Here is a 25,897-nt window from a genome sequence, read left to right as displayed (position 1 = left end):
GGAAAGGAGGAGGATGCAGCCGAGAGCCTGGCTCGCGCTTTCAAGTTGCCTGCGTGTTTGTGCTTGTGTGTGTGCGTGTATGCGCGACGCTGCTTGGGGGAGGGGAGCGAGCCCAGCTAGCCACTAGCAAGGAGATCTTCTCTGTCTCCCTCTCCCTCTCCCCCCAACCTCCAACAATACTTTAACTGTCAATCAGGCTTAATAGGGTATAAAACCTGCTCCCAGGGCAAGGGAGCCGCGCCGGGAAGATAAGAAAGTGTCCCAGGAGGAGCAGCCAGAGGTCGCCGAGAGGGAGGCGGGCGGGCAGGCAGGCAGCGCGAGTCGGACTCCTTCCCTGCCTCGGATCGGCGGCTCCGGAGCAAAGAAGAAGCGGCCAAGGCTCTCCGCCACTTCTTTTCGCGTCTGCGTAAGAAAAAGCAGAGGAGGAGGCGGAGGCGGGCAAAGGCGACGGGGAGTTTTCTTTACGCGGCGTATGTATAGAAGGGGGAGGGACCCCGGCGCGCTGCCCTGAACCTCCCCCCCCCCGACACTTTTTTTTTTTTTAAGCCAACTCCTTCCAAAAGTCTCTTTTTTTCCAACCCCTTCCCCGAGAAGCAATTTCCTGAACTCCCCAGAATAGACATGAGCTGTCTGGAAAAGCGCTGCCGGCTCCCCATGCAGACGCCGCCGCCTCGGAGAGCTTCTGGGGGGCTTTCCAGCCCGGCTTAGACAGCAGGACGCTCTCCAAAGGAAACAAGGAGTTTTCTTTCGCGAAAGCGGAGAAACGGGCTCGATCCTCTCCGGGATCCAGATCGCCCAGCAACTCTGGAAAGTTCTCCCGAGCTGTTTGTTTTGAGATCTCCCGCTCCTCAGCGCGGCTGCTCTTGCTTGGCACTTTGGGAGAGCCCCAGCGCAAGATCTGTATATCTATATTTGTACATCTATATGTGTACTCGGAAGTAAGCTCCGTTTTTAAGCGGGCTGGCGCCCGGGTAAAGCGTACATAGGACGGCGGCTTTCCATTGGATTCTCTACCCACCTGCGAGGAAGTCCGACCGAGGAAGCCAAAAACTCGTCCAACGCCAGAGCGGACTTTTGCGCGCAAGCTCGCGCAACCCATCTCCTCCCCCCCCCCTTTTGTTGTTGTTTTCTTGTTTGGCGGGGTGGAGGTACGTTTGCCTAGGATCCGACACACACTTCTGGACGCCGTGCCCCCCCTTCCCCACCCCTCATTTTCGACGGACTCCTCAAAATTCCCTCCCTCTTCGTGCGTAACCCCCCAACCCAAAGAGGATGGTTTGGAGACGCCTGGGCGCTCTGCTGCTCTTCCCGGTGCGGATGCTTTGCTTGGTAGCCAAGGCGGCGGCGTCCACGGTGCTCCCCAGCAAACTCCGCGACTTGGCCGGGGACAGCGTGCTCATCACCGGAGGAGGGCGAGGCATCGGGCGCTACTTGGCCAAGGAGTTCGCCAGACGCGGCGCCCGCAAGGTGAGAGGCTGGGAATAATGGGTGGCAATGATTTGAAGGCGGGGTGCGTGCGCCTGCTGGGGAGCGCGCGGGGGGGGGTCAAACCTGAAGCTGCCTTCCAGGTCCCCCTTCCAACTTCTCCGCTTGCACCGGTGAAGCATAGTAGCCAACTCCTAGAGACGGAGGAGACTTCGCCTGCCAACCCACAATAAAATATTTGAGGGTGCCTGGCCCCCCTAAAGTTGATGGGCATTGCCATTCAAATGGTGTGCGTGTATCGTGCCTTGTGATTGATTACCTGGACCCCCAAAATATTTTTTTCAAGTTGGCATCCTTGCGGCAAAGGGACCCTGCAATTTAAGGGTTAGCCTGCAGGCCAACTGAATTCAATTCGTGGAAATGGGTGAGCCTGCTAGTTGTGCCCATTAGCCTGAATGGGTCTGCTGTTGGTTTATTGCATTGATACCCGACCTTTTCACTCTCCAACCAAGTTACTTGAGTGGGCCTACATGGTTATCCCTTTCTTCATTTAATACACAACATCAACCCTGTGAGGTTGATTAGGGGGAGAGATAGTGACTGGTTCCAAGTCAGTGTTGTGGCCAAGTAGGGATTTGAACCCTGCTCTGCCAAGGTCCTAGTCTGACACTCTAACCACTACGCCACCACGGGCTCTCATTGACTAGCCTTGGCTGCAACCCCTAAAACTGCACTCCTAATCTGGGAGCGGGGCAGGGGAAGCACACCTGAAGCTGCCTCTCCCACCACCTCCCAACTTCTCTACTTGCATTGGTGTGGCAGGGATTGTGCAATGAAGGCAGGGCAGCCTAATGGTCAAGGCTGCATTCCTAATCCCACTTAACCTGGGGTTCTGAGGGAGGGGAGCCTCCGCTTGAAGCTACTTTCCAACCCCCCCCCCCCCCGCCTCCAATTTATCTGGCTGCATGAATAGAGCAACTGTGCAAGTGACAGATTGTGCAATTAAGGTGGAGTTGCCCAGCGGCTCATGCAGCAATTCTCATCCCACTTAACCCGGAGAGCAAGCCCCACTGAATCAATGGGACTTGCTTCTGAGAAGGCATGTTTAGGATGTAGCCTAAACTGCAGACAGTGCCCTGCAATGAGGGAGGTGCCACAGATCTCTGATCAGTTGGCCCCCACACCCAAAACTCAGATGGGCTGGCTTCCCACATTTTATTTATTCATTAACTTAATTTCTACCCCCCTCCCCATTTTATTCCCACAACATCCCTGTGATTATAGGGTGAAAGACAGTCTTGGAAGGTCACCCGAGGGAGATTTATGGCTAAATTGGGATTTGAACCCTGGTTTCTCAAGTTCTAAGTTGGACCCTGTAACCATTACACCTGAAGCAAATAAAGCAGTCCACTATGCCATCTAAAGGAATGTGTCTGTGCATGCAGGTTTAAAATCACTTTACAGCATCACTGGCTATGAATTGGGTAGCTCCCAGTTCAGATCTCAACTCTGCCTTAATTTGATCCTAGAGACTTAATTTAATTTGATCCTTGAGAGTTGGGACCCGAAGCATCATCTAGTCCAACCTGCTGCAGTTTCCCTAAATGGTCTTCATCAAGCCACTCTTTTTGTCCACCCTTCAACTACAATATGAGGAATATTAATCTAGATTACACGGTTAATGTATGGATTATGGCTTCCAGATAATGCAGGAAGGATAATATCCCAAGTCAGGCCATTGGTTCATCTAGCTCAGCCTACACTGACTGGCAGTGGCTGTCTGGGGTTTCAGGCAGGAGTTTCTCCCCACTCTGCTGGGGATCAAACCAGCGACCTTCTGTGGCAGATGCTCTACTACTGAACTGCAGCCCAGTAGTAGGGTGCATTTGCAAACTCTTGTGGGCACCATGTGCCTTATGTGATCATCCACACATGCACGCACTGTGTTTTTGAGCCATGTGTCATGCAGAGGTTAAGGCTGTGGTCCTAAGCAGCTCCTGGAAGAGCTGTGTAGCTCAGTGGCTGAGCATCTGCCTTGCAAGCAGAAGGTCCCAGGTTCAGTTCCTGGCATCTCCAGATAGTGGTAGGAAAAGACCCTTTTCTGAAACTGTGCATAGCCTTTGCAAGTCAATGTGGATGATAATAAGCCAGATGGACAATGGTCTGTGTTTGTATAAGGCAGCTTCCTATTTAAACCAAATTCTTTTTTTCCCAGAACCATGAGGGCTAGAACCCTGCTTTATTTTTTTAAGGGAAGCACCAAAGCTCAGTGGTAGAGCAAACCCTTCTGATGCAAAAGATTCCCCGTTCAATCCCAGGCATCTTCAAGTAGGGCTGGGAGAGGCTTCTGCCTGAGAGCCTGGAAGAGCCGCTGCCAGTCAGTGCAGACAATACTGAGCTAGATGGACCCAATAGTCTGACTTGGTATAAGGCAGTTTCCTATGTAACTCAATATGACTTTCTTCTGTATAGACATGCATAGGATTGCATGGCTTATAGCACACATGTCCTGTTGGTGCTCTGTCAAGGTGATTTAAGCTTTCTTTCAGCCTGGCAGTTTTCACACTGCATGTACAGCCTGGGTAAGGGATTTGCCTCCCCCAGGCCACACACCGCTAGCAATATTTCTTGCAGATGATAAGGGAGCAGTCACGCCCAGGGAGGGGTAGACCTCCCACATCCAGCTCTCATTGAGCTGAATGACACCCCACGGCCCAGTGGAATGCAGCCAGACCATTACGGCTGTCTGGTTTGTTTGCTAAATGGAGAGGGGCTCTAGGGTGTCAGGAATATGTGCAAACTTTTATTTCCATGGGTGGCAGATGGCAGATCTGGAGCTACCGGTAAATGGGTAGTTAATAGCAAATCAGCAAAGATTTCTGACTCTCGACTGCTCTACGTTGTCAACAGCCAAATAGACTCCCTCCCTTGGGGTAAACAGGAATGATTTTTACATGGAAGGGGTACATGCAAAACTAGTTCCTGGGCTTACATTTACTCACAGTAGACCCGCTGAAATTAAATAACGTGATTAAGTAAGGTCCATAGAATTCAACTTAGTTGAATACCACCCTCTAATACTAAACCTATGGCTTCAGACACACCATGTATTTAGAGCACAAGACTTCCCTCCTCCCAAGAGTCCTGGGACCTGCAATTTACTCATTGTAGAGCTACAATTCCCAGCACCCTTGTCAAACTGCAGTTCCCAAGATTCTTTGGAGGAAGTCGTGTGGTTTGAAATGTGCTTTAAATATTTGCAGTTCTGGTCGTTTTGTACCTGACCCTTGTGTGGGTGGATTTGGGGGTTGGGAGGGGGCCAACAAGCCTGAAGTCCTCCCTCCCTTGATTATGCAACCACTCCATAATCTGGAGCATGTGGCAGCAGGTTGTGGCTTCCGGGAGGTGAAGGGAGTGTAGTTTGCACATGCCCAGAGAGGCAATCTGCCCTTTGATGTGGCTCGGCGGAATGCAGTGGGTTTCGGAACAAAGGCAAATTTGGGACTGGCCTGTCTTGGGGTTGTGACATAAGAAGAACTCTGTGGAAAGTCTGTCTTGTCCATTTGCACACAGTCTGCAAAGAGAGGTTTCTTGGAAGCTCAGAATCTAGGGTCAAAGGCAATAACTGCACCACCACAATTTGACCATTGAACCTCTGGGATAGTTTAGTCCTTAGAGCATGAGACTCTTAATCTCAGAGTCATGGGTTTGAGCCCCACATTGGACAAGGATTCAGGATTGGACCAAATGACCCTTGGGATCCCTTCCAACTCTACAATTCTGATTCTATGAAAATGAATCTGCTGAATCCTCTAAGCCAGTAGTCATCGCCACATCTTGTAGCTAAGTGGTGGTGACAGGTAAATTTAAACTCTGGTCTCAGAGGGTCTGGGCAGTGTATCTTCAAATGGTAAGACTATGTATTGATATGCTTCCAGATGTGGAAAGCCGAGGGAATGGGACTCTGAGCTTCTACCCCAGAGTCCTGCTCCAATGGCACCCTGCCTGCATGTTAACTACAAATTATAAGAAGGGCTGGATGGTCAGTTCCTTAGTTAGCTTGATGGGGATACTGGATAATGCAGTCGTTCCATAGGCTACATGGTGTAAATAATCCTACATAGAACTGACGGAGTCTCATTACTGCTTACTGGGCTGGTTGCATGCTAGGGGATCATTAGACAAGGCTTGTTTGTTGCAGTCTGTACCAGTAGGGGGAGCTTCTCAAAAGATTTGCATTATAAGGACCTTTCCCGATTGGTGTTTCGCTGTGGGTGTACAGTGGTACCTCGGGTTAAGTACTTAATTCATTTTGGAGGTCCGTTCTTAACCTGAAACTGTTCTTAACCTGAAGCACCACCTTAGCTAATGGGGCCTCCCACTGCTGCCGCACCGTTGGGGCACAATTTCTGTTCTCATCCTGAAGCAAAGTTCTTAACCCGAGGTACTATTTCTGGGTTAGCGGAGTCTGGAACCCGAAGCATCTGTAACCTGAAGCATATGTAACCCGAGGTACCACTGTATCCTGCAACATGTGCTCGACTCATTGATAATGCATTAGCGGTGGGTTTGTTCTGCTTTCGTTTGTGCTTCCTCGATGCTGCCACAAAATTGCTGTTTGGAGGCAGCACAACAAAAGTGGGACAAACGGCAACAGCAGCCCCAAAACATTTGTAGTATGAAAAGTTATGGGATTTCAGCAAGAAGTTACAAGGTATGCACCGATTGGGAATGGAGCAGTGTGACCCATCTGAAACTTCTGTCTGCATAAACAGCATTGAAAGTGGGATCAGGTATGACCCCCTCCCCCAATTGTATCATGAGCACCAATCATCATAAATTTTCAATGAAAAGGACATCTGGGGATGCCCTAAGTAAGGTCGTTGGTTCATTCAACCCAGTATTGTCTGCTCTGGACAGCCAGGTCCGTTGACGCAGGAGTCAAATCTGGGATTTCTGACATGCAAAGCCAGCTACACTTGACTGTGCAAGTGAGAGGCAGCGTTTTAAAAACTGAACGGGAGGCCAAAGCAACCAAACTGGGGAATCTGGTTGGGTGACACCAGAAGAAAGGGGACGACTCTGTTGGTTTTGATTGGCGGCAGGGATTTCAGGAGGTGGGGCCCTGTGCTGGCGTGTGCGCACACGTTGTGGTGGGGAAAACCCCTTCGTGCTTCCAAACGGCAGAGATGCCAATCTTGTTCCAGCTTGCACGGAAATAGGGAGTGCGTTCACGAGCTGTGCAGCTGACTGACAGTTTGCATTTATGATTTACAGGCTCAGTACACTCTTTGCTGTTTATTTATCATTGGTATTTTTATACCGTGCACATATGGGTGTTTGTACATACCAGGGGCTGTCACCCTTGCTTGGTTTGTTCACCCAATCAGTCTCCTTGCCAAAACAACCCTCTTCCCTTAGAACTCGTCAAAAGCCTTTTATGATTATCCCCCCCACTTCTCACCCTTCCTCCACCCCATCACCACCAGTGTCGGAGGTGTAAAAGAGAAAGGCAGGGTGGGTTGCAAAAGTCTTGTATCTTCTTCTGTTGGGATGAAGAGTTGGTCCAGCAGTAGGAGGAAGGAGACCAGAAGAAGCCAGCCAGCCAATCTGGGAATTGGCAACTTCTGCAGTAGTAGATTACCAGGGTGACTGGCTACCACTTCTGGCAACCTTCCTTATTCCCACGCAGACTGACCCTTCATCCTAACTGGGTGGGTGGCAGAGGAAAAACAGTGGTTCTCCAAGCTGCCCAAGGAGGAGAAAGGTCACCAGTAGCACAGTGCTGGCCACTGGGATCCAGTGGCAGGGTTCCCAGGGCTGACAGGCTGAGGATTCAGCGGAGACCGAACCCATGGGACTCACTAATGTGTGTTAGCGATTGTAGCAGAGAAACTGGGGAGAAGTCGAATCTGGATTAACGGATTTGGCACAACGAGACGTGCACTCCGGATCACTGGAACAAGGCAGGCTAGCAATAGCCAAGCTTCCCCTTCTTCTGGCTATAGGACTCTGCTTTAGCTGGCTGGAGTGACAGAGGGGTTATTGCAGGAAATAAAGCAAGTACCGTATTTTCGTTCTGTAAGACGCACCAGACCACAAGACGCACCTAGTTTTTGGAGGAGGAAAACAAGAAAAAAAATATTCTGAATCTCAGAAGCCAGAACAACAAGAAGAATTGCTGCGCAGTGAAAGCAGCAATCCCTCTTGCTGTTCTGGCTTCTGAGATAGCTGTGCAGGCTGTATTCACTCCATAAGACGCACACACATTTCCCCTTACTTTTTAGGAGGGAAAAAGTGAGTCTTATAGAGCAAAAAATACGGTATGTAGTTATGCTAGAAAGGTTAGAGAATGAGGGGAAAAGCAAGCAGGCTGTTTTGCAGTAGGAAGAAGCACAGATCCTGACAGAGGACAGCTTGGGGCTCTGAGAGAAAGGGTAGCCAGAGAGAATATTTTGCCACACTTTGTTTTTGTGTGTGTGTGTGCTTCCTTGAATGACCTGGATACTAGGACTGGGGAATATCTGGTTTTCAACCTCGTGCTATATCACCAGCTAAAAATCATGATATACTGATATATCACAATGTCTGAAATAAGGATGGAGCTATGTAGAGGAATTGGCTGGCTTCAGGGTTTTCCCAGGATTGTGATTTTTGCCTAGCACAAACCCATCATGATTTGTGATATATTTCCAGGTCAGAAATTATGAGACCGATATCACAATATGGAGTTCAAACCGTTTTTTAGACAATATATGGATATATCACCCAACCCTACTGGATACGAAGTGGATCAGTCCCTTGAGTAGTTCACAGAGCTCTGTGTACATTGGGGTTGGGAACCTCAGATGTGGCCCTCTAGGCTTCTCTATCTGGCCCCATGGAATCTCCCCAGGTCACGCCCAGCTGTCCTGCTTTGCACCTTATTTGAGTGTTTTTGCCTGGCTGGAATGTGTCCTTGAATGACAATAGCGGCTTGTGCTTGTCTGGATCAGGGATAGAGCATAGAAATTTGCTTACTAAGCATAGGTAAATTTGCACCTGCTGCTCCGCCCACTTTTGTCTCTGGCCCCACCCACCAGCAATGTCACACAGCCCTTGAAAGGTTGCCCAGTAGGAAATGCAGCCGTCTGACTGAGAAAGATTCTCCAGCCCTAGTGTAGATTATTTCCAAGTGGTCTGTGGAGACGAGAAGCCTTGCTATCACTGCTCCAAGGTATTCAGGTGCAGCGCTCTTGCTGAGAGCTCTGAGCATCGCTGTCAAGAGGTTCTCAGCATCGGTTGCACACTGCACCTTCCAGAGCATCCCCATAAGCTTCTCAGCACCCACCGGGCTCCTGAGCCTTCCTCTGCCTGTTTCGCCATGTCCTCACATGCTCTTCCGAGGGCATGCGTCTCTGTCCAAGCCCTGCTTCTCAAAGCGAATTTCACTTCCCTTGCGGCTCTTGTTGAGTCCCTGCCACCTGTTTCATGTGGTTTCCGTATGGAGTTTCTCTTCCACGACGATTATGTAACTCTGGTGATTTTGCTCAACTCCTTCTTGTGGGCAGCTGCGCCTCCTGTTGATTAAGCTTAAGCCAATCTTCAAGCGTTGATCTGGAGGGGGGCCAAGAAGTCTTAGCCTAACAAGAAGAGGAAGAGAGAGGAAGAGGGCAGAGAGAGAAGGGTGGGAAGCTGACTCATAGCAGCAGCCTGGGCCATCCAGTTACTTTCCATTGGGATGAAGACACTGAGGTGGTGGCCCTTCGCAGTGAAATCTTTCTTTTTTTCAGACAAATTTTTATTGATTTTCGCAGGTTTTACAAATTTGCTTACATTTTGATATATGTTTCTCTTAGAATTTTGACTCCCCACCCTTATTTCCTTGATGTTTTTATTCCCACCTTATACCTACTGTTTTATATGACATTCTTTTCTCTAATACAATTATCCTCTGTTTCACTTATCGTTGTTCTCATCCCGCTGCCCATAATTTGAACCTTGTCCGCGTTTTCATTTGACTATAAGAGTACTTCAACTAGTCCGGAAAGGGTTCTCTACTCTTCCATAAACAGTTCATCTCTTTTACCTCTTATTTTTGCTGTCAAATTTTGTCATTTCCGCATATAGTCCATTAACTTTTGAAGCCATTTCTCCTTAGCTGGTACTTCTCTCCATTTCTGCGTGTACAGGATTCACAACAAAATCTTTCCCATGGGCAGAATCCAGCTACGTTTCTCTGAGAGGAGAACCTTTGAAATTAACGGACCCAAATGAGTCAGGACCCTTAATTTCATAGGGTCTACTCATGAGTAGGGCTGACATTGGCAATAACACTCTTGTCACTTTTGGTTTCTCTTTTTTTTCCAATTTTCAGTTCTTCATATTTCTGCAGGGATTTTTGTGATTCTGTTTATTTCATATAAAAAAGCCACAATGAAAATTCATCTGCATATAAATGCAAATTTTGCTTAATGTATGCTGCCTTGCCTTTTCCAAGCAGTGTCCCCAAGAGGATGCAGTTGGTGTGTTATTTTCATGAATGTGTGCAGAAAAATGCAGGATGGGCCTGGGTAGTGTAGAAGTCAGCAGCTGATGATGCTGAAGCCAGCTAAGAAAGGTCAGACTCACAGAGTTTGACCTTTGTCCCAGCAGGGATTAAATTGATTCTAATTAATAGACTTCACAATGGAAGGCTACCTTTAGTGGAGTTTAAAGGGCTTGGGTCATTGGTGGGTCGTTGTTGTTGTTGCTTTTTCCAGTCTGCCATAAATTACATCTCTAATTAGCTTGGGGGTCCTCTGTGTAGCTGCCCTTCCCCCTACCCTCTAGCTTCTTAAATACATCCCATTGCACTCCCAGCAATGCCAATGTAGCTATATTTGCAACCTGGGGGTGAACACACACAGAAATAATTTTGTTTAGATTTTGTTTTTTAAGAAAAGAAAACATAGCCATGGAATTAGGGCTTTTTGTGGTTGCCTTCTGCAACATGTCATAGATGCAGTAATAAGGCCTTAGCTGTGGACCATCCACTGGTCATTCCTCATTATTAGCTGTTCTCTGATGCTTCCACAATATTATGGTATTGTTGCCATCTGGAGGGATTATCTGGGGCTGCATTCACACCACAATTTATTCTGTCTCCCCAGCATTTCCTTGCCTGTTAATATTTCACAGAATCAAAGGGACCCCCCAGGGACTTCTCTTCCAACCCATCGCAATGCAGGAACCACAGCTAAAGAATCCCTTGCAGATGGCCATCCAATTTCTATTTAAAAAACCTCTGCCAGAGGTGAGTCCACCACCTTCTGGACTGGAGTTGCTTGTGTGGAAGGCAAATCCTCGTGAGATGTGGTTCTCCGCTGTTCAACGCTATTCCTCTGACTTATCCAAAATAATGTTTTGACATCTGAAAGTCGGGTTTGCAGAGGAGGACATTTGCATATGTAAGGGGAAGCCTGGCAATCAAAGGATCCTTGGTGTGTGTGTGTGTGTAAGCAGATCCGGATTGCTTGAGAGAATTGGCACCCACTACCTCCTTTGTGGCTCAGGGTTCATCGGCTGGTCAGGCAGTCCCCCCCCCCCAACCTATGACATCATGACAATTTTGTTTATCCCTCTCACAGAACAAGCACTGTGAAGGGAGAAGTGGCTTCTGACTACTGGTCCCCCAAATCTTCTTTCTTTCTTTCTTTCTTTCTTTCTTTCTTTCTTTCTTTCTTTCTTTCTTTCTTTCTTTCTTTCTTTCTTTCTTTCTTTCTTTCTTTCTTTCTTTCCTTCGATTCAGCAGCCGAAAGACACTTGAATCAGGAACCCCGCAGCCCAGCAATTTTTGCTCTCATCGACAAGCAAGCATGACAACAATACTTTCTTTCTCTTTCCTTTGAACTCTTTGCAGGCTGGTTGCACCGCCAGAGACTGTTCCAGACTGGGGACGGTGGTGTTTTTTATTCTATTTTAAGCAAGTATATTCAGCAGCATGTCATGGACACAAGAATGGTACGCTAGTGGCAAACTTAACACTGCGCTGTCCAAATACCATAACAGCTTTGTTAGTTGTGCTCTGATGCTTGTAAAAGGTGACCCGTTAGAAGGTTATAAGGTTAGACATGGCATAGAGAACACACAAAGCTTTATTGCGGTCCACAGACACAAAATACATAGTACAACAATAGTATATGTTGTTGTTTAGTCGTTTAGTCGTGTCCGACACTTCGTGACCCCATGGACCAGAGCACGCCAGGCAACAATAGTATATAGTATATTAGTATATATATAGTATATAGTACAACAATAGTATATAGCAACAGTCATTAAGGTGTAAGATCGGCCTTGCTAGCCAACAGAGGAGCTTTAGCCTATACATACTGATTTCTGATTTTTACTGCCTCTGAGAGGAATTTTACTACATCCAGTGTAATAGTATCAAACTTACCCTCAAGAAGAACCTTGACATGAAATGAGTTGGCCATTCCAGGTTGTTCTGACAGTACAGTGGTGCCTCGGGTTACATACGCTTCAGGTTACAGATGCTTCAGGTTACAGACTCCGCTAACCCAGAAATAGTACCTCAGGTTAAGAACTTTGCTTCAGGATGAGAATAGAAATCGCACGGTGGCAGCAGGAGGCCCCACTAGCTAAAGTGGTGCTTCAGGTTAAGAACAGTTTCAGGTTAAGAACGGACCTCCGGAACGAATTAAGTTCTTAACCCGAGGTACCACTGTATTGGATTGCTTACCATGAAGTTGTTACAGTAAGTGCCACACTTTTTTAACAATTAAAAAAATAGGTGCCAGTTCTACATACCCTTGAGTACGCGCGCCCCCTCCCCCCCGGGGGCGGGGGAAGCACCGGGTCTCGTAGGTTTAACAGTTTAGCATGCAGAATTTGCTTTGCTCTCTTGCTGCCACCCTGTTTCATCCCAGGGATTAGGAATCCAATGGAAGGAACTCCCCTATCCTTCTCAAAATACGTCACTGTATCTTTCCATTCTCTGCCGACACCTCTCGCTGTTTGCTTTCCATTATCTTTAATGCTCAAAGATTTGCCTCTGGCCCAACAGTGTTTACCATAGTTTCTCAGAGGTGTCATTAAGAGGCCTCTTAATGTCAGACTCCAAGCATCAAAAGGGTTTCTCTCCCAGCCTTGGACAATGGTCAACCTTTCACATATCTCCCTTGCACAAAAGCTTGCCAAATCTCTTTTTTATATATACATGCCAATCTGGCATGACATGGATTATCTTCTTTTTTTTAAGAGCTATTCTGGGAAGGGATGATGGTGCTTTATATATGGAGTCTGAGCACTGGTCCATCTAGCTTAGCATGGTCTGTGGTCCTCCAGATCTTGATGGACTATAGCTCCCATCAACCCTGTTCTCATGGAGGCTAAGGCTGGCCGTGATGGCTATACTCTGTCTCTGTGAGCAGAGGTAGCGATGCTGCTTCTGCATCCCAATTACTGGAAACCACAGGAGGGGAGAGTGGTCTCTTGGATGGGTCCTGCTTGCAGTTTTCCCACAGGCATCTGCTCAACCACTGTGAGAACAGGATGCTGGACTAGATGGGCCATTGACATGTCCCAGCAGGACAATTGTGATGACCTTATCTTCAAAGGCAGCCCAATGTAGAGCACACTGTAGTAGTCCAGTCTGGTGTCCCTGAAAAAAATTACCCTTCACTTGGGAAGACAGGTGAACTAATGCCAGTGTACTGGAAGAAGCAAAGATCACCAGTGTTGAAGCAATGATTCTTCAACATCAGCTTCATTTGACTGGTCATGTTGTTTGGATGCCTGACTATTGTCTTCCAAAGCAACTACTCTATTCCGAACTTAAAAATGGAAAGCGTAATGCTGGTGGTCAACAAAAGAGGTTTAAAGACTCTCTCAAGGCAAATCTAAAATAATGTAGTATAAACATTGACAACTGGGAAACACTGGCCTGTGAGCACTCCAATTGGAGAACAGCCTTTACCAAAGGTGTCATGGGCTTTGAAGACACTTGAACTCAGGACGAAAGGGAGAAATGAGCTAAGAGGAAGGCACGCTAGGCAAACCTTCACCGTGATCAATTCCTGCCCGGAAACCTCTGTCCCCACTGTGGAAGGATGTGTGAATCCAGAATCGGCCTCCACAGTCACTTACAGACTCACTGTTAAAACTGTGTTTATGGAAGATGATCTTACTAGGCTACGAGTGATCGCCAGAGAAGAAGAAAGAAGAAGTCCAGTCTGGAAGCCATCAGAGCATGGAATGCAATGTGCATGCACATTGATCACAAGCCATTTTTACTATTTATAGCTCTGCTACAATCAGATCCCATTCAATGGCTTCCCATGGAGGCATCTGCTTGGCTACTGTGAGAACAGAGTGCCAGACTAGATGGGCCATTGGCCTGATCCTGCAGGACACTTAAATTCTTATGTTCACTGGCCATTCTGGCTGTGGCCGAGAGGACCACATATATAAGTTTTAATAACATTCACATGTCTCTCAGCAACTTTTCCCACCAGGAGAGAACCAAAGTCTTGGTTACCAGTATTACATTTAAGCAAACCCCTAGCTGCAGGCAGCTGAAAAGAAGGGACAAAATTTGACCTCACCCAGTCCCTTTCTTCCATGACTGAACACAAACTTTGCTCTCTTTCAGCTACTGTTTGCGCTTGCTCAAGCTGTTATCCTTTTGTCAACAGGTACCTTTGTGTGGCCTGGGCTGACAGATCCTTCCTGGCTTCAAGAGTTATGAAGTGCCCATTAAGGGCAGGCAGATCTGGTAGCATTGCTTTTTCTCTGCTTCTCATTTTCCCAGTCTTAAATTCAGGTCTCCACATCTCTGGAGCAAATTCGCATTTTTTAATATTAAAAAACAAACAGACCCACATCCTCATTAAAATTCACCAGCATTTTAAGTGTACACTTCTCCCAACAGACACAATTTTTAATGCAGGTCTGGCTAACAGACACTTGCAATGCACTCCCCCCAACTATAAAACTTTTTTGTATCTTATTTTCACTAATATATGCATTTCGGGCTTGAAGCACCAACCAGAGCACCTTGAACTGGGTCCAGAAGTGAACTGGCAACCAATGCAGCTGTTTTAAAATGGGGTTTATATGGGGCACAGGATGCTAACTGTTGAGCAAAATGAAAAGAAAAAAAATTGGGGAAATGGAATGGAGTATCTTGAAAGGGGAAATGGCTGACTGGCTGGCACATTACATAGGAAGCATACTGGGCAACTAGGTCAGTTGGTAGAACATGAGACTCTTTATCTCAAGGTCATGCGTTCGAGCCCCATGTTGGGCAAAATATTCCTGCATTGCAGGGGGTTGGAATAGATGACCCTTGGGGTACCCATCCAACTCTGAATTTATATAAGTCTATGCAACATTTATTGCAGAGGCCACTTTTCTTGGTATGTATTCCTCCTGGGCATCCTTTCTTTCATCTGCTTGTCTCCAACAAAACCTTTTCCCCCCTGTTTATCTATTGCCTGTACTCCTTGCATTTTTTTTTCTTTGCACCTTTTTCTTTTAGAAAAAGGTCCCCCGCACCCAAATTTACGGTACATTACATTTTTTTAAATTTAAATTTTTATTGAATTTTACAAAAAAAAAAAAGAGAAAGAGAAACAAAGAACAATACATAACTCTGTAAACACATTTATACAGTGGTACTTCGGGTTACAGACGCTTCAGGTTACAGACACTTCAGGTTACAGGCACTTCAGGTTACAGACACTTCAGGTTACAGACGCTTCAGGTTACAGACTCCGCTAATCCAGAAATAGTACCTCGGGTTAAGAACTTTGCTTCAGGAGGAGAACAGAAATCGTGCGGCGGCGGCAGGAGGCCCCATTAGCTAAAGTGGTGCTTTAGGTTAAGAACAGTTTCAGGTTAAGAACGGACCTCCGGAACGAATTAAGTTCTTAACCCGAGGTACCTCTGTATACATGTTTTCCAAAATGCAGACTAAAAAAAAGACAAAAGTTGCCTTCGGCATCTTTACAATAAGGCAGGATGCCATTTTTTCAACAAAACACCCAACCGTGCGCTGCGATGTTTGTGCATTGCTCCTCCTCTGCTGACGCCAACCACAGAAGGCAAATGGGGTTGGTGGCAGAGCGCCACCCTGAATGATGATGTCATGCCACCCGTTGCATTGGCATGGGAAGGGAAAAGAATGGCATCGGTGCGGAGCCCCTCTCGGTCTGCTATTTGGGGGGTTGAGGCAGTTAGCAACTTGTAGCTAATTACGGTGCAACAGCAGAGTCCTTCCGCCATCCAGCGCTGGCATCCTAGGCGGGCGGGAGGCCGCTCGCTGCTGAACCCAGCCCCTGGCAGCCCACCTTCTCCTGGGATGGCACAACGAAGCATTCCACCTGGCTGCCAAGGATTGAGGTCACCTAGAGTAGCAACAGGGCAGCAAGCTTCTGCACAGCGCCAGCCTTCCACAGCAGGGATTAACCGCCTCGCTGAGCTGCTGCCCTCGACAATTTTCTGGTCAGTAACTTTCTGAAAAGGAGAGCGTGTCTCTTGCAGGAGGGAGGGAGGCCAGCAGCTGAGGAGGGGTAAGGTGGGGGGAGAGAGAGAAGAGGACTGGATGGGTTCCAGGATGGGAAGCTATCACATCCGAAAACTACAGCCCTAGACAGAGGTCGGGTCTTCCTGTCTGCCCCACACAAATACAGAAACCCCAGTGCTTATTTAGGGATTGGGGGTGGGATGTGTCTATTCCACTGATATTAAAGGTGTGAGAGATATCATGGCAGGGAATGGTTGTCTACTGTAGCAAGTCTTTGACTGATTTATTTAGTTTTTTATAATCCACACTTTCATTAAAAAATATAGCAGATGGAGTACAACACATAGGAATAAAATCAGCAGATGATCCATAAAAGCAGCAATTAAAAGGGCAAAATAATGATGATGCAAATGGCTGCCTAAACAATGCAGATTTCAGAAGACATATAAAAGAAGGCAGGTACAATTCCTGCTAAACCTCCACTGGCAGGGAGGGCAGGGCCTGCCACACTGATCTTTAGAAATGGCCAAACGAATCAGAGGATCTCAGTGACTGAGGTGGAGCATAAGGAATTGGGCAGTCCTTGTTGTGGTGGTGGTGGTTGTTGTTGTTAATTATTATTATTATTTATATGCTGCCCATCTGACTGGGTTACCTCAGCCACTCTGGCCAGCTTCCAACAAATATAAAACCATAATGAAACATTAAAAACTTCCCTAAACAGGGCTGCCTTTAGATGTCTTCTAAAAGGCAGATAGTTGTTTATTTCCTTGACATCTGATGGGAGGGTGTTCCACAGGGCGGGCGCCCTAACCGAGAAGGCCCTCTGCCTGGTTCCCTGTAACTTCTTGCAGGGAGAGAACTGCCAGAAGGCCCTCGGCGCTGGACCTCAGTGTCCGGGCAGAACGATGGGGGTGGAGACACTCCTTCAGGTATACTGGTCTGAGGCTATTTAGGGCTTTCAAGGTCAGCACCACACCAACATTTTGAATTGTGCTCAGACATGTACCGGGAGCTAGTGAAGATCCTTTAGGACCAGTGTCATATGGTCTCGGTGGCCACTCCCAGTCACCAGTCTAGCTGCCGCATTCTGGATTAGTTGTCATTTCCAAGTCACCTTCAAAGGTAGCCCCACGTAGAGCGCGTTGCAGTAGTCCAAGCGGGAGATAACCAGCACATGCATGTACTAAATGGCCTCGGTCCAGTATATCTGAAGGAGCGTCTCCACCCCCATCGTTCTACCCGCACACTGAGGTCCATCGCCGAGGGCCTTCTGGTGGTTCACTCACTGCGAGAAGTCAAGTTACAGGGAACCAGGCAGAGGGCCTTCTTGATAGTGGCGTCTGCCCTGTGGAACGCCCTCCCACCAGATGTCAACTACCAGACTTTTAGAAGACATCTGAAGGCAGCCCTGTTTAGGGAAACTTTTTATGTTTGATGCATTACGGTATTTAAATCTTTTGTTGGAAGCCGCCCAGAGCGACTGGGGAAGCCCAGCCAGATGGGCGGGGTATAAATAATAAATTATTATTATTATATTATTACTTTAGCCCAAGTTGTGTGGATTAACACAACTATCTTGAACCTCCCCTAATAGCAAATCAGAAACCAGTGAAACTCAGCATCTGAGTAACATGATGGCTGTGGTTAGAAACTTGGGCAGTCCCACGTGAAGCATGGCACCATAATCAAGCCTTAAGGTTACAATTGGCACTGGTAGGGAAGGCGGGGAGATGGACAATAGGTGGAACCAGAGCCAATGACGGGTGCAGCTACCCCCTGGCTGGTTGTGAGTGAGAAGGCAAGCAGAGAAACAAAAGGCGCTGGGCTGGCAGGGTGGACACTGGGGTTGGTGGGGATGAAGCTGCACTGGTGAAGCATTCTCAAAGCAACTGGATGTCATTGGGCAATGATTCTTAAAGAGCCATCTTCTTGCAGATTATCCTGTGGGGTCGGACGGAGAAGTGCCTAAAAGAAACCACGGAGGAGATCCGAGCGATGGGAACAGAGTGTCATTACTTCATCTGTGACGTGGGCAACCGCGAAGAGGTTTACCGACAGGCCAAAGCCGTCCGTGAAAAGGTACGTTTGGTGAAGAAACTTATCAAATTCTCAAATGACACCAAACTGGGAGGGACAGTGAATACCGCAGGAGGATTCAATGTGAGTCCACAGTGTGATGCAGCAGCAAAAAAAGCTCATCTAGGCTGCGTCAACCGAAGTATATTGCTCAGCTCAAGGGAAGTCAGAGTACCGCTCTATTCTGCATTGGGCAGACCACACCCTTAGTACTGTGTCCAGTTCTAGGCACCAGTTAAAGAAGGATATTGGCAGGCTAGAGGGTGCAGAGGAGGGCAGCCAAGATGATAAAGGGTCTGTAAATCAAGCCCTATGAGAAACAGTTGAGGGAGTTGAGGGTGTTTAGCCTAGAGAAGAGAAGATTGAAAGGAGAGCCACCTTCAACTTTCTGAAGGACCGTCACATGGAAGATGGAGAAAGTTTGTTTCCACTGCTCCAAAGGGTGGGACCTTTCTGACATTAAGAGCTGTTTGTCAGTGGGATGGAATCCATCAGAAACTGTACTCGACCCTGCTTCGCTTTGCAAATATGCCGGCAGTAAACAATGCAGACTGGAATCTTGCTTTCTTTTTAAGGGCAGTTCCATAAGTTCAGTGGTAGAGCATCACCTTTGCTTACAGAGGGTCCCAGGCATTTCTGGATTGGGCTGAGAAAGGCCTGAAACCCAGGGGAGCCACAGCCTGTCAGTGTAGACAATACTGAGCTCTAATATAACATGAGGCAGCTTCATGTGGAGCATCTGTAGCCGAAGAGCACATGTATTGGATGCTGAAGGTCCTAGGTTCAATCCCCGGTGTGTCCAGGTAGGGTTGGGAGAGAGTCGTGTCAAACCCTGGAGAACTGCTGACAATACTGAGCTAGATGGAATCTGTATAAGGATGCATAATATGTTTACTGTTGGGAAACAAAAGACTGAGCTCAATGTACCTTTGGTCAGATCTTGCAGGGCTCATCCACTGACTGGGGGCTTCTCCTTTCTCCCCTCTCTCCTCTCCAGGTTGGGGATATCACCATCCTAGTGAACAACGCAGCCGTTGTTCACGGCAAGAGCTTGATGGAGAGCGACGATGACGCACTGCTGAAATCACAGCACATCAACACGCTGGGACAGTTCTGGGTACGAAGCCATCCTTTCTCCCACGTTCTCAGGCTTGGAAGTGACAGCAGGGAATTGCAGCCAGTGAAATCTTGGCTGCTCCGAGGGATGGCTCAGCCGAATTCGGGAAGATCAGCCCGGCGTGCAAACCTGCCAGGAAAAAAAAAAGTGGGGAGGGGGGAGGTGTGTGCAGGGGGAAAGATTCCAGCTACCTACTGAAATCAATACTAAGCACCATCGGGTGATGCTTTAGGCATGTGATGCTCTTTTAGACATCCCTGAATTAGTCTCTACTGCTGGGTAGATTTTCCTTTTCTTGCCCCTGATCTAACCTGGGGTGATTAATTAATTAATTCTTCTTCTTCTTTGCCAATTGTCAATTAGATTGGGCATTGGGGAGCTCCTTATCTCTCGCTACCCAATGCATTTCCGCCTGTGGTCAATTGCCTGATATCTCAGCTCCATCCTACATGAGGAATTGTGACTTGCAAAGGAGAAGCAGGTCTCTTGAAAAAAAGAAGGGGATGGCCTCTGTGGCCCTCCTGGACTCCAACTGCCATCATGCCTCAGCCAGAAATGGCCAATTGTCAGGGATGATGGGAGTTGGAGTCCAGCAGTTCCTGGAGGGTCACAGCTTTCCCATCAGTCAGGGTTGGATGGAGTCAGGAGCAAGTTGGCAGTAAATCACATGGCGTCAGTGAAGTTCTCTTTATTCAAGGAAACCAGGTTGACTCCAGAGGCCAGGCCTAATGAGCACAGCAGTTCATCCTGGTAAATCTTGCCCCTATGAGAGAGTTGTTGGGAGTGAAGGTCCCCGCCTTCCCACAGTTCCCTAAGTCCTCTCTTCACCCAGGTCCTTCCCAAGCAATCTGAGTCATTGCCACTGTGCCTGACTTTGCTCCACACTCTTCATCTCTCTTCTGGTTCTGGGAGACCAGGGAGGGAGGGGAGCTGAACAAGCATGAGGGGAGACTCCATGGCTTCTTCAGCAGCCTGCCTGATCTCTGCCAATTGGGCCTCCTCTTCTCCAGCCTCTGCTTCTGTACTGCTCTCTGCCACAGCCACTTCCTGCTCACCAAACCCTTTGACCTCTTCAGCTTCCAACCCTCCTCCCTCTTCTCCCTCTAGCCCCTTATCATCATCCCACCTCCAGTCCCCAGGCTCTGAGCCTTCTTCCCTTGGAGGTTCCCCAGCTGGTGCCTCCCACCACATCTCTGACACCATCCCTGCCATGGCTGCCAGCTTACAGTAACACAGATGTGGGCTTTTCCAACTGGTGGCACCACTGTTGTGCAGTGTCCTCCTCTCTGATAATATAGGAGCCCTCCCCACTGGTTCTCGCTTTCCACCAGCTCTTGAAGACACACTTGGTTAAAGACCAGCATCCCCCTTAAATTTGAACTTCCTGATCTAATTGCCTTGGTGGCTCTTTTCATGCTTCTTCTTTTCAACGGGTCTTATCCCGTTGCATATTGTAGTTGCGGAAGATTTCGTGGGAATGTTTTTATTGTGCGTTTCAGTTAGGCACGGGTATTTTATGTTTTATTTTATACCTGTAACCCGCTATTTCGGTGCGCAAGTAGTACATAAATCAAGTACAGTGGATGCTCGGGTTGCGAACGTGATCCGTGCGGGAGGCACGTTCGCAACCTGCAGTGTTCATAACCCGTGACCCACACGTCTGCGCATGCACTGGTTGAGAATCAGTGCTTCTGTGTATGCGCAAAGCGCGATGTAGCGCTTCTGCACATGCGCTAGCGCCGAAACCTGTAAGTAACCCGTTCTGGTATTTCCAGGTTCGGCGCGATGCGCAACCCAAAATCATGCAACCCAACGCGTCCGTAACCCGAGGTATGACTGTAATTAACAGCAGTTATCAATGTTCATGATATGTGAACCAAGGTTGTTCTCTCTCTGCCCATAGACCACAAAGGCCTTCTTGCCGCGGATGCTGGAACTGCAGAAAGGGCACATTGTTTGCCTCAATTCTATCCTGGCCTTGTCTGCCATCCCTGGGGCTATTGACTATTGCACTTCCAAAGCCTCCTCTTTTGCCTTCATGGAGAGTTTGACGCTGGGTCTCTTGGACTGTCCTGGAGTAAACGCAACCACTGTCCTGCCATTCCACACCAGCACAGAGATGTTTCAAGGCATGCGGATCAGGTCAGTACAGACAGCCACAAAACAGGTCTGGTTGGCGATGCATGAGGTAGATCCTGCATTTATGAAGGAGCAGGGGTGGGAAATCCTGGGGCAGCCCGGCAACATTCAATCTACAGCTGAAGGATATCATGTAAGTGGTAAGGATAATGCAATATACAGTACAGTACAGTACAGTACCTTGGTTCTCAAACTTAATCCGTTCCAGAAGTCCATTCCAAAACCAACATGTTCCAAAACCAAGGTGCACTTTCCCATAGAAAGTAACGCAAAATGGATTAATCCGTTCCAGACTTTTAAAAACAACCCCGAAAACAGCAGTTTAACTTCAATTTTACTATCTAACGAGACCATTGATCCATGAAATGAAAGCAGTAATAATCAATCTACTGTACTATAAAATAAATAAGACAGTATTGTAGATGATAATTTTTAAAAATAAAAATTCTTACCTGCGCTGATGATAGTCATTGTTTGGATGGGGGGGTTTTATCCATTTCCGCAGTCACACAATCAATCAATCAGTAGCTGAACTGGGCTCCACACAGTCACAAAAACGAATTAACCGAAAAAGCCTCAAAAACAAAATTTCAAAATAAATAGTAAAAACAAAAGTCCCAAACTTATTCATCCGTTTGACTTCTGAAATGTTCGAAAACCAAGGCGCAGCTTCTGATTGGTGCAGGTTCCCCCAAAACAATAACCGACAACCACATTGGATGTTCGACTTCTGAAAAACATTTGAAAACTGGAACACTTACTTCCAGGTTTTCAGCATTTGAGAACCAAAGCGTTTCAGTACCAAGGTGTTTGAGAACCAAGGTACCACTGTATACGTTTTTAAAATATCAATATAAAAACAAGGAGACAGAACGTTTTTTCAGCGCCACTTTCTGTCCACCAAAGCCTGAGGCAGCTGCTTCATTCCACCTAACGGTAGAGCTGGCCATGAGATGAACAAACAGGACTGTGTTTTGTTTTCCAGATTCCCCAACCTCTTCCCTCCACTAAAGCCAGAGACGGTGGCTCGGAGGACAGTAGAAGCTGTTCAGCAGAACCAAGCTTTCCTCCTGCTGCCATGGACAATGCACATCCTGATCATCTTGAAAAGGTGCGGCCTGCTGCTCCACACCCATTTTTATTTTATTTGTTCAGTGATACAAGGAGGTCAAGTTGGCTCTCCGACTCCTCCCCATTTTTTATCAACAAGCCTGTGAAATGGTGGCTTGGTCCAAGGTTACCATGTGAGCTTTATGGCCAAGTGAGGGATTTGAACCTTGGTCTCCTGTGGGCTATTCCAGAGCCTATTCTGGCTGTCCCAACAGCTAAACCACACTAGCTCTCCAAATCTAGTCCTGGCAAGATGGAGCATGAATGGGGGGAGATTGAGGGGCTGCAGGTACCAACCCTGCCCTCATCATCTCCTACCTCCACCCTCAACCTTCATGTGTTGTGAAGGAAGGTCTGAAGGGGGAATCTTGGAGAGTTTGGCACTGAAAATCCTCCACATGAATGGTAAGCCCAGTCCTGCAGACCACACAGCTATTCCCCCTTCAGAACGTCCCAAGCCATGCATGAACATCTGAGGCTGCAACTGGCAGGGATGGAGGGCAGCGCCTCTTGCTGCCTCTCCTTGTGTGCATCTTTGATGATGAGAAGAGGCCTGATGGAGTAGGGAAGGGAAAACCAAGGCCCAGCAGCTCTCTCGGTTCCACAAAGAGCTTGTGCCAAAATGTCAGCACAGTGAGTTGCAGAGCAACTTGAACTGTGAGATGAACACCCTGAGATGGTGAGATTGTCCCAGAAGCCGGAACCCATCACCAAAAGTTGCACGTATTTCCATAAATGTGAAGGGGTGTGTGTGTGTGTGTGTGTGTGTGTAGGGCCCTGTACATTAATGCAAGGCCCTTTAACTTGGCCCAGAGGCGTATGGGCAACAACTGAACATAAGAACATAAGGAGAGGTTTACTGGATCAGGCCAGTGGCTGATCTAGTCATAGAATCATAGAATCATGACAAGCGTAAAATAAAAACAAATTACCCAGTCCTTCAGTGTCCAGTGCACCTGTCTGCTCTGCCTGTCCTCTGCTCTGCCTCCAGTGGACTGGCTGACCCACCCTCTCTTGCTTTCCTCTCTTGCAGCATCCTCCCGCAAGCGGCACTCGAAGAAATCCACAAGTTCTCCGGGAGCTACACCTGCATGAACACTTTCAAAGGGCGCACGTAGGCTCCGCGTCTCGCTCACGCACCAAGCAGGCCGAGAGTCCGACGAGGGCAATCGGGGGGCCTCCCGAGGCCATACGTTTGCTCTCCCTTGCCACGGCGACAGCGTCGAGAGCCGTAGCGGAAAGGGGTGGAAGAAGAACTCACAGGGGCAAGGAAGGGGGACGAGCAACGGCAGCCATTTGCAACGTAGATTTTCAGAGGAGTTTCAAAGCCTAGCGGTTTGCCGAACCTCCCGTGCCGAGTACATTCCACTTTGGCCTGCTAATCAGGAATTGCAAATTAATTTAGTGGGGTTCCCTCCCCAATTTGTGTGTGTGTGTGTGTTGGGGAAGGGGTGTTCTCATTTTGTAAAGCTTGTAAGATTTCACTACTCTTGGGTGAGTGCTGAGACTAGTGGTTCTGAAGAAGTAACAGAAAAATGGATGCCACATTATTCTTTTTAGCCAAGGAAGCAGCAAGGACCTCTGGCTCTCACATGCCAGGAAAAGAGTACGGAATGTTCCTTAGCAAGGGGCAGCTGGCAGGAGTCTTTGGCAATGGACAGAGGGAAACAGCATCAAATGCTTCTATTGGGTTATCCGTAGATTGTAGGGAAAGGTGCATCTTGTGTCTGCAATGCTTGGACCAAGGAAACCATCACAACTGCCTCATCGGATCACACCAAAACCCAGAATTCTGTTTCCAGCAGCAGACAACCTGAACTCCCTGGGTTGGTTTCATTCCATTTGCCTGGAGTAGATCTACTGCCTCTGAACAGGACGTGGTCCTTCTTAGCTATGGTGGTTTATTGCCATTGATAGACTCAATCTTAATATGCACAGGCTACGTGCAAGGGTTCTGCTTTTCTTCTTTTTGCAAGGAAGGAGCAAGTTAAGGCGAGTCATGCAAGGGTATCTCAGCATTTTTCAAGATAGGTAGTTGGCGCATCCTCTTTCTATGGTGGCCAGAAGCCTTGTGGGAAGGATCCAATTCACACGGACAGGCTTCCCAAACGAGTCCAGCTCTTTGCTCCTAAAAAACACCTCCAAATGGAACACAAAACCAGCCACTCATGCATATACACACATATATAAATAAAGGGTTTGCTAAGCTGCAGTGGTGGTCTTTGTGTGGACTCGGCGTGTTCTATGGCTGCCCATAAAAATAAAAAAAACAGCTCCAGATATAATGTCTGAATGGGATGAGGAGTCCAGCGAGAGAAGCCATTTTGTTTTCGACAGTGTATCCAGAATCAGCAAGCAAGATTGGCAACCAATTGTTCAGGGTATCAACCACTCAACCATGCCCTCTTGTGGGTTACTCAATCCATTCTGTGTTTTTCCCCCTTGCCCGCCCCTCTTTAGTTGGTAAGCATTCTGAGTCTGTCTTCACTAGGCTTGAGATGCATCAATTGTTCAAGAGATGTAAATTCTCACAACCTTGTGAAGGGAGTCGAGTCTCCTTCTTGAAGGGTCCTGGTGGCTCTTTCTGTCTAAGGACCGCATTCCCTTCTGGGCATCCTTCCTGGGAGGAGTCAAGTGTCAGTGGTGGGTGGGATCAGATAGAAAGATGGGTGGTGACAGATGTGCAAATTCTACCTTTGTACACACCCAGTTTTTAATTTCCAGCTAGTCAAACAAGGAGCTTTATATGAGTTGAAGAACTCATTCCAGTGAGGAGAAAACACTCAAGGAAGATGCAAAGGTGCACTGGTAAGAGGCATGGCCCAGGGAGAGTCCTGAAGGTCCTGGGCCTAGGGCTCCTGGTTCCTGCCATACATCAGAGTAGGTCTAGGGACCAAGTGCATGACCCTTGGAACTCCATGGGGCACACACCCTCCCCAGACTTGCTTTGCACCCTTCTTGAGTGTTTTCACCTGGCTGGATTGTTGTTGTTGGCATCTGTCTGGCTCTGGAGACACTGGAATGCACCTCCAGAGAAGTCAAAGTGCTGCCTTAGCAGCACCAAAGTGACCTCTACTGGGCAGTGTGTCTGGAGGTCCTGGACTTCCCAGAAGACAAGACCCACCCCCTCTTGGCCTCATTGATGTGGTCCAAAGGAAAGCAGAGCAATACACTTGGCACCAGCTTGGCTGCAGGAGTTGACAGAAGGAGGCGTACAAGGTGCCATCCAACCATCTTAGGGACTCCACTCCGGATTTGTGTAGGGTTTATTCCTTAGCCTCTCCTGAAGATTTAGGTTTAGGATCAGAGTTTTCCTTCTCCTAGATGGGCTACCTTCCCGGGTTGACAAGTCCCACCTGCCCCTCACTTCCCTCTACAGCACTTACAGAAACCACCTTCTTGACCATTGGACCCACTGTTGGTCCTGTCCACTGAGTCCATAGCAGCCTGTCTTTGCATGCTCATCCTTGACCCTGATCCTGCCTCTTACTAGTCTGGATGGAGGATACGGAGGGATTCGT

The 25,897-nt window shown here is 47.9% G+C and overlaps 1 protein-coding gene across 2 annotated transcripts; it reads left to right on the top strand.

Annotated features, from left to right (window-relative positions):
• Positions 1-24,588, top strand: DHRS3 (dehydrogenase/reductase 3). Of its 2 annotated transcripts, none has more exons than XM_081923827.1 (6): positions 1-1,467; positions 17,870-18,013; positions 19,008-19,127; positions 21,031-21,269; positions 22,252-22,377; positions 23,410-24,588. In XM_081923827.1, the coding sequence occupies exons 1-6, from the start codon at positions 1,273-1,275 to the stop codon at positions 23,492-23,494; spliced, it is 909 nt and encodes a 302-aa protein (XP_081779953.1). In that variant the 5' UTR covers positions 1-1,272; the 3' UTR covers positions 23,495-24,588. The 2 variants fall into 2 exon arrangements, with proteins under 2 accessions (XP_081779953.1, XP_081779954.1); XM_081923828.1 differs by lacking the exon at positions 1-1,467 and adding an exon at positions 15,889-15,909.
• Positions 24,589-25,897: the final 1,309 nt, after the last annotated feature.

The sequence above is a fragment of the Podarcis melisellensis genome, assembly GCF_964234715.1.
Source record: "Podarcis melisellensis genome assembly, chromosome: 8".
In the NCBI taxonomy this organism is placed as follows: domain Eukaryota; kingdom Metazoa; phylum Chordata; class Lepidosauria; order Squamata; family Lacertidae; genus Podarcis; species Podarcis melisellensis.
Note: the sequence above shows the minus strand (reverse complement) of the source record. Positions and strands in the feature narration are given on the sequence as shown.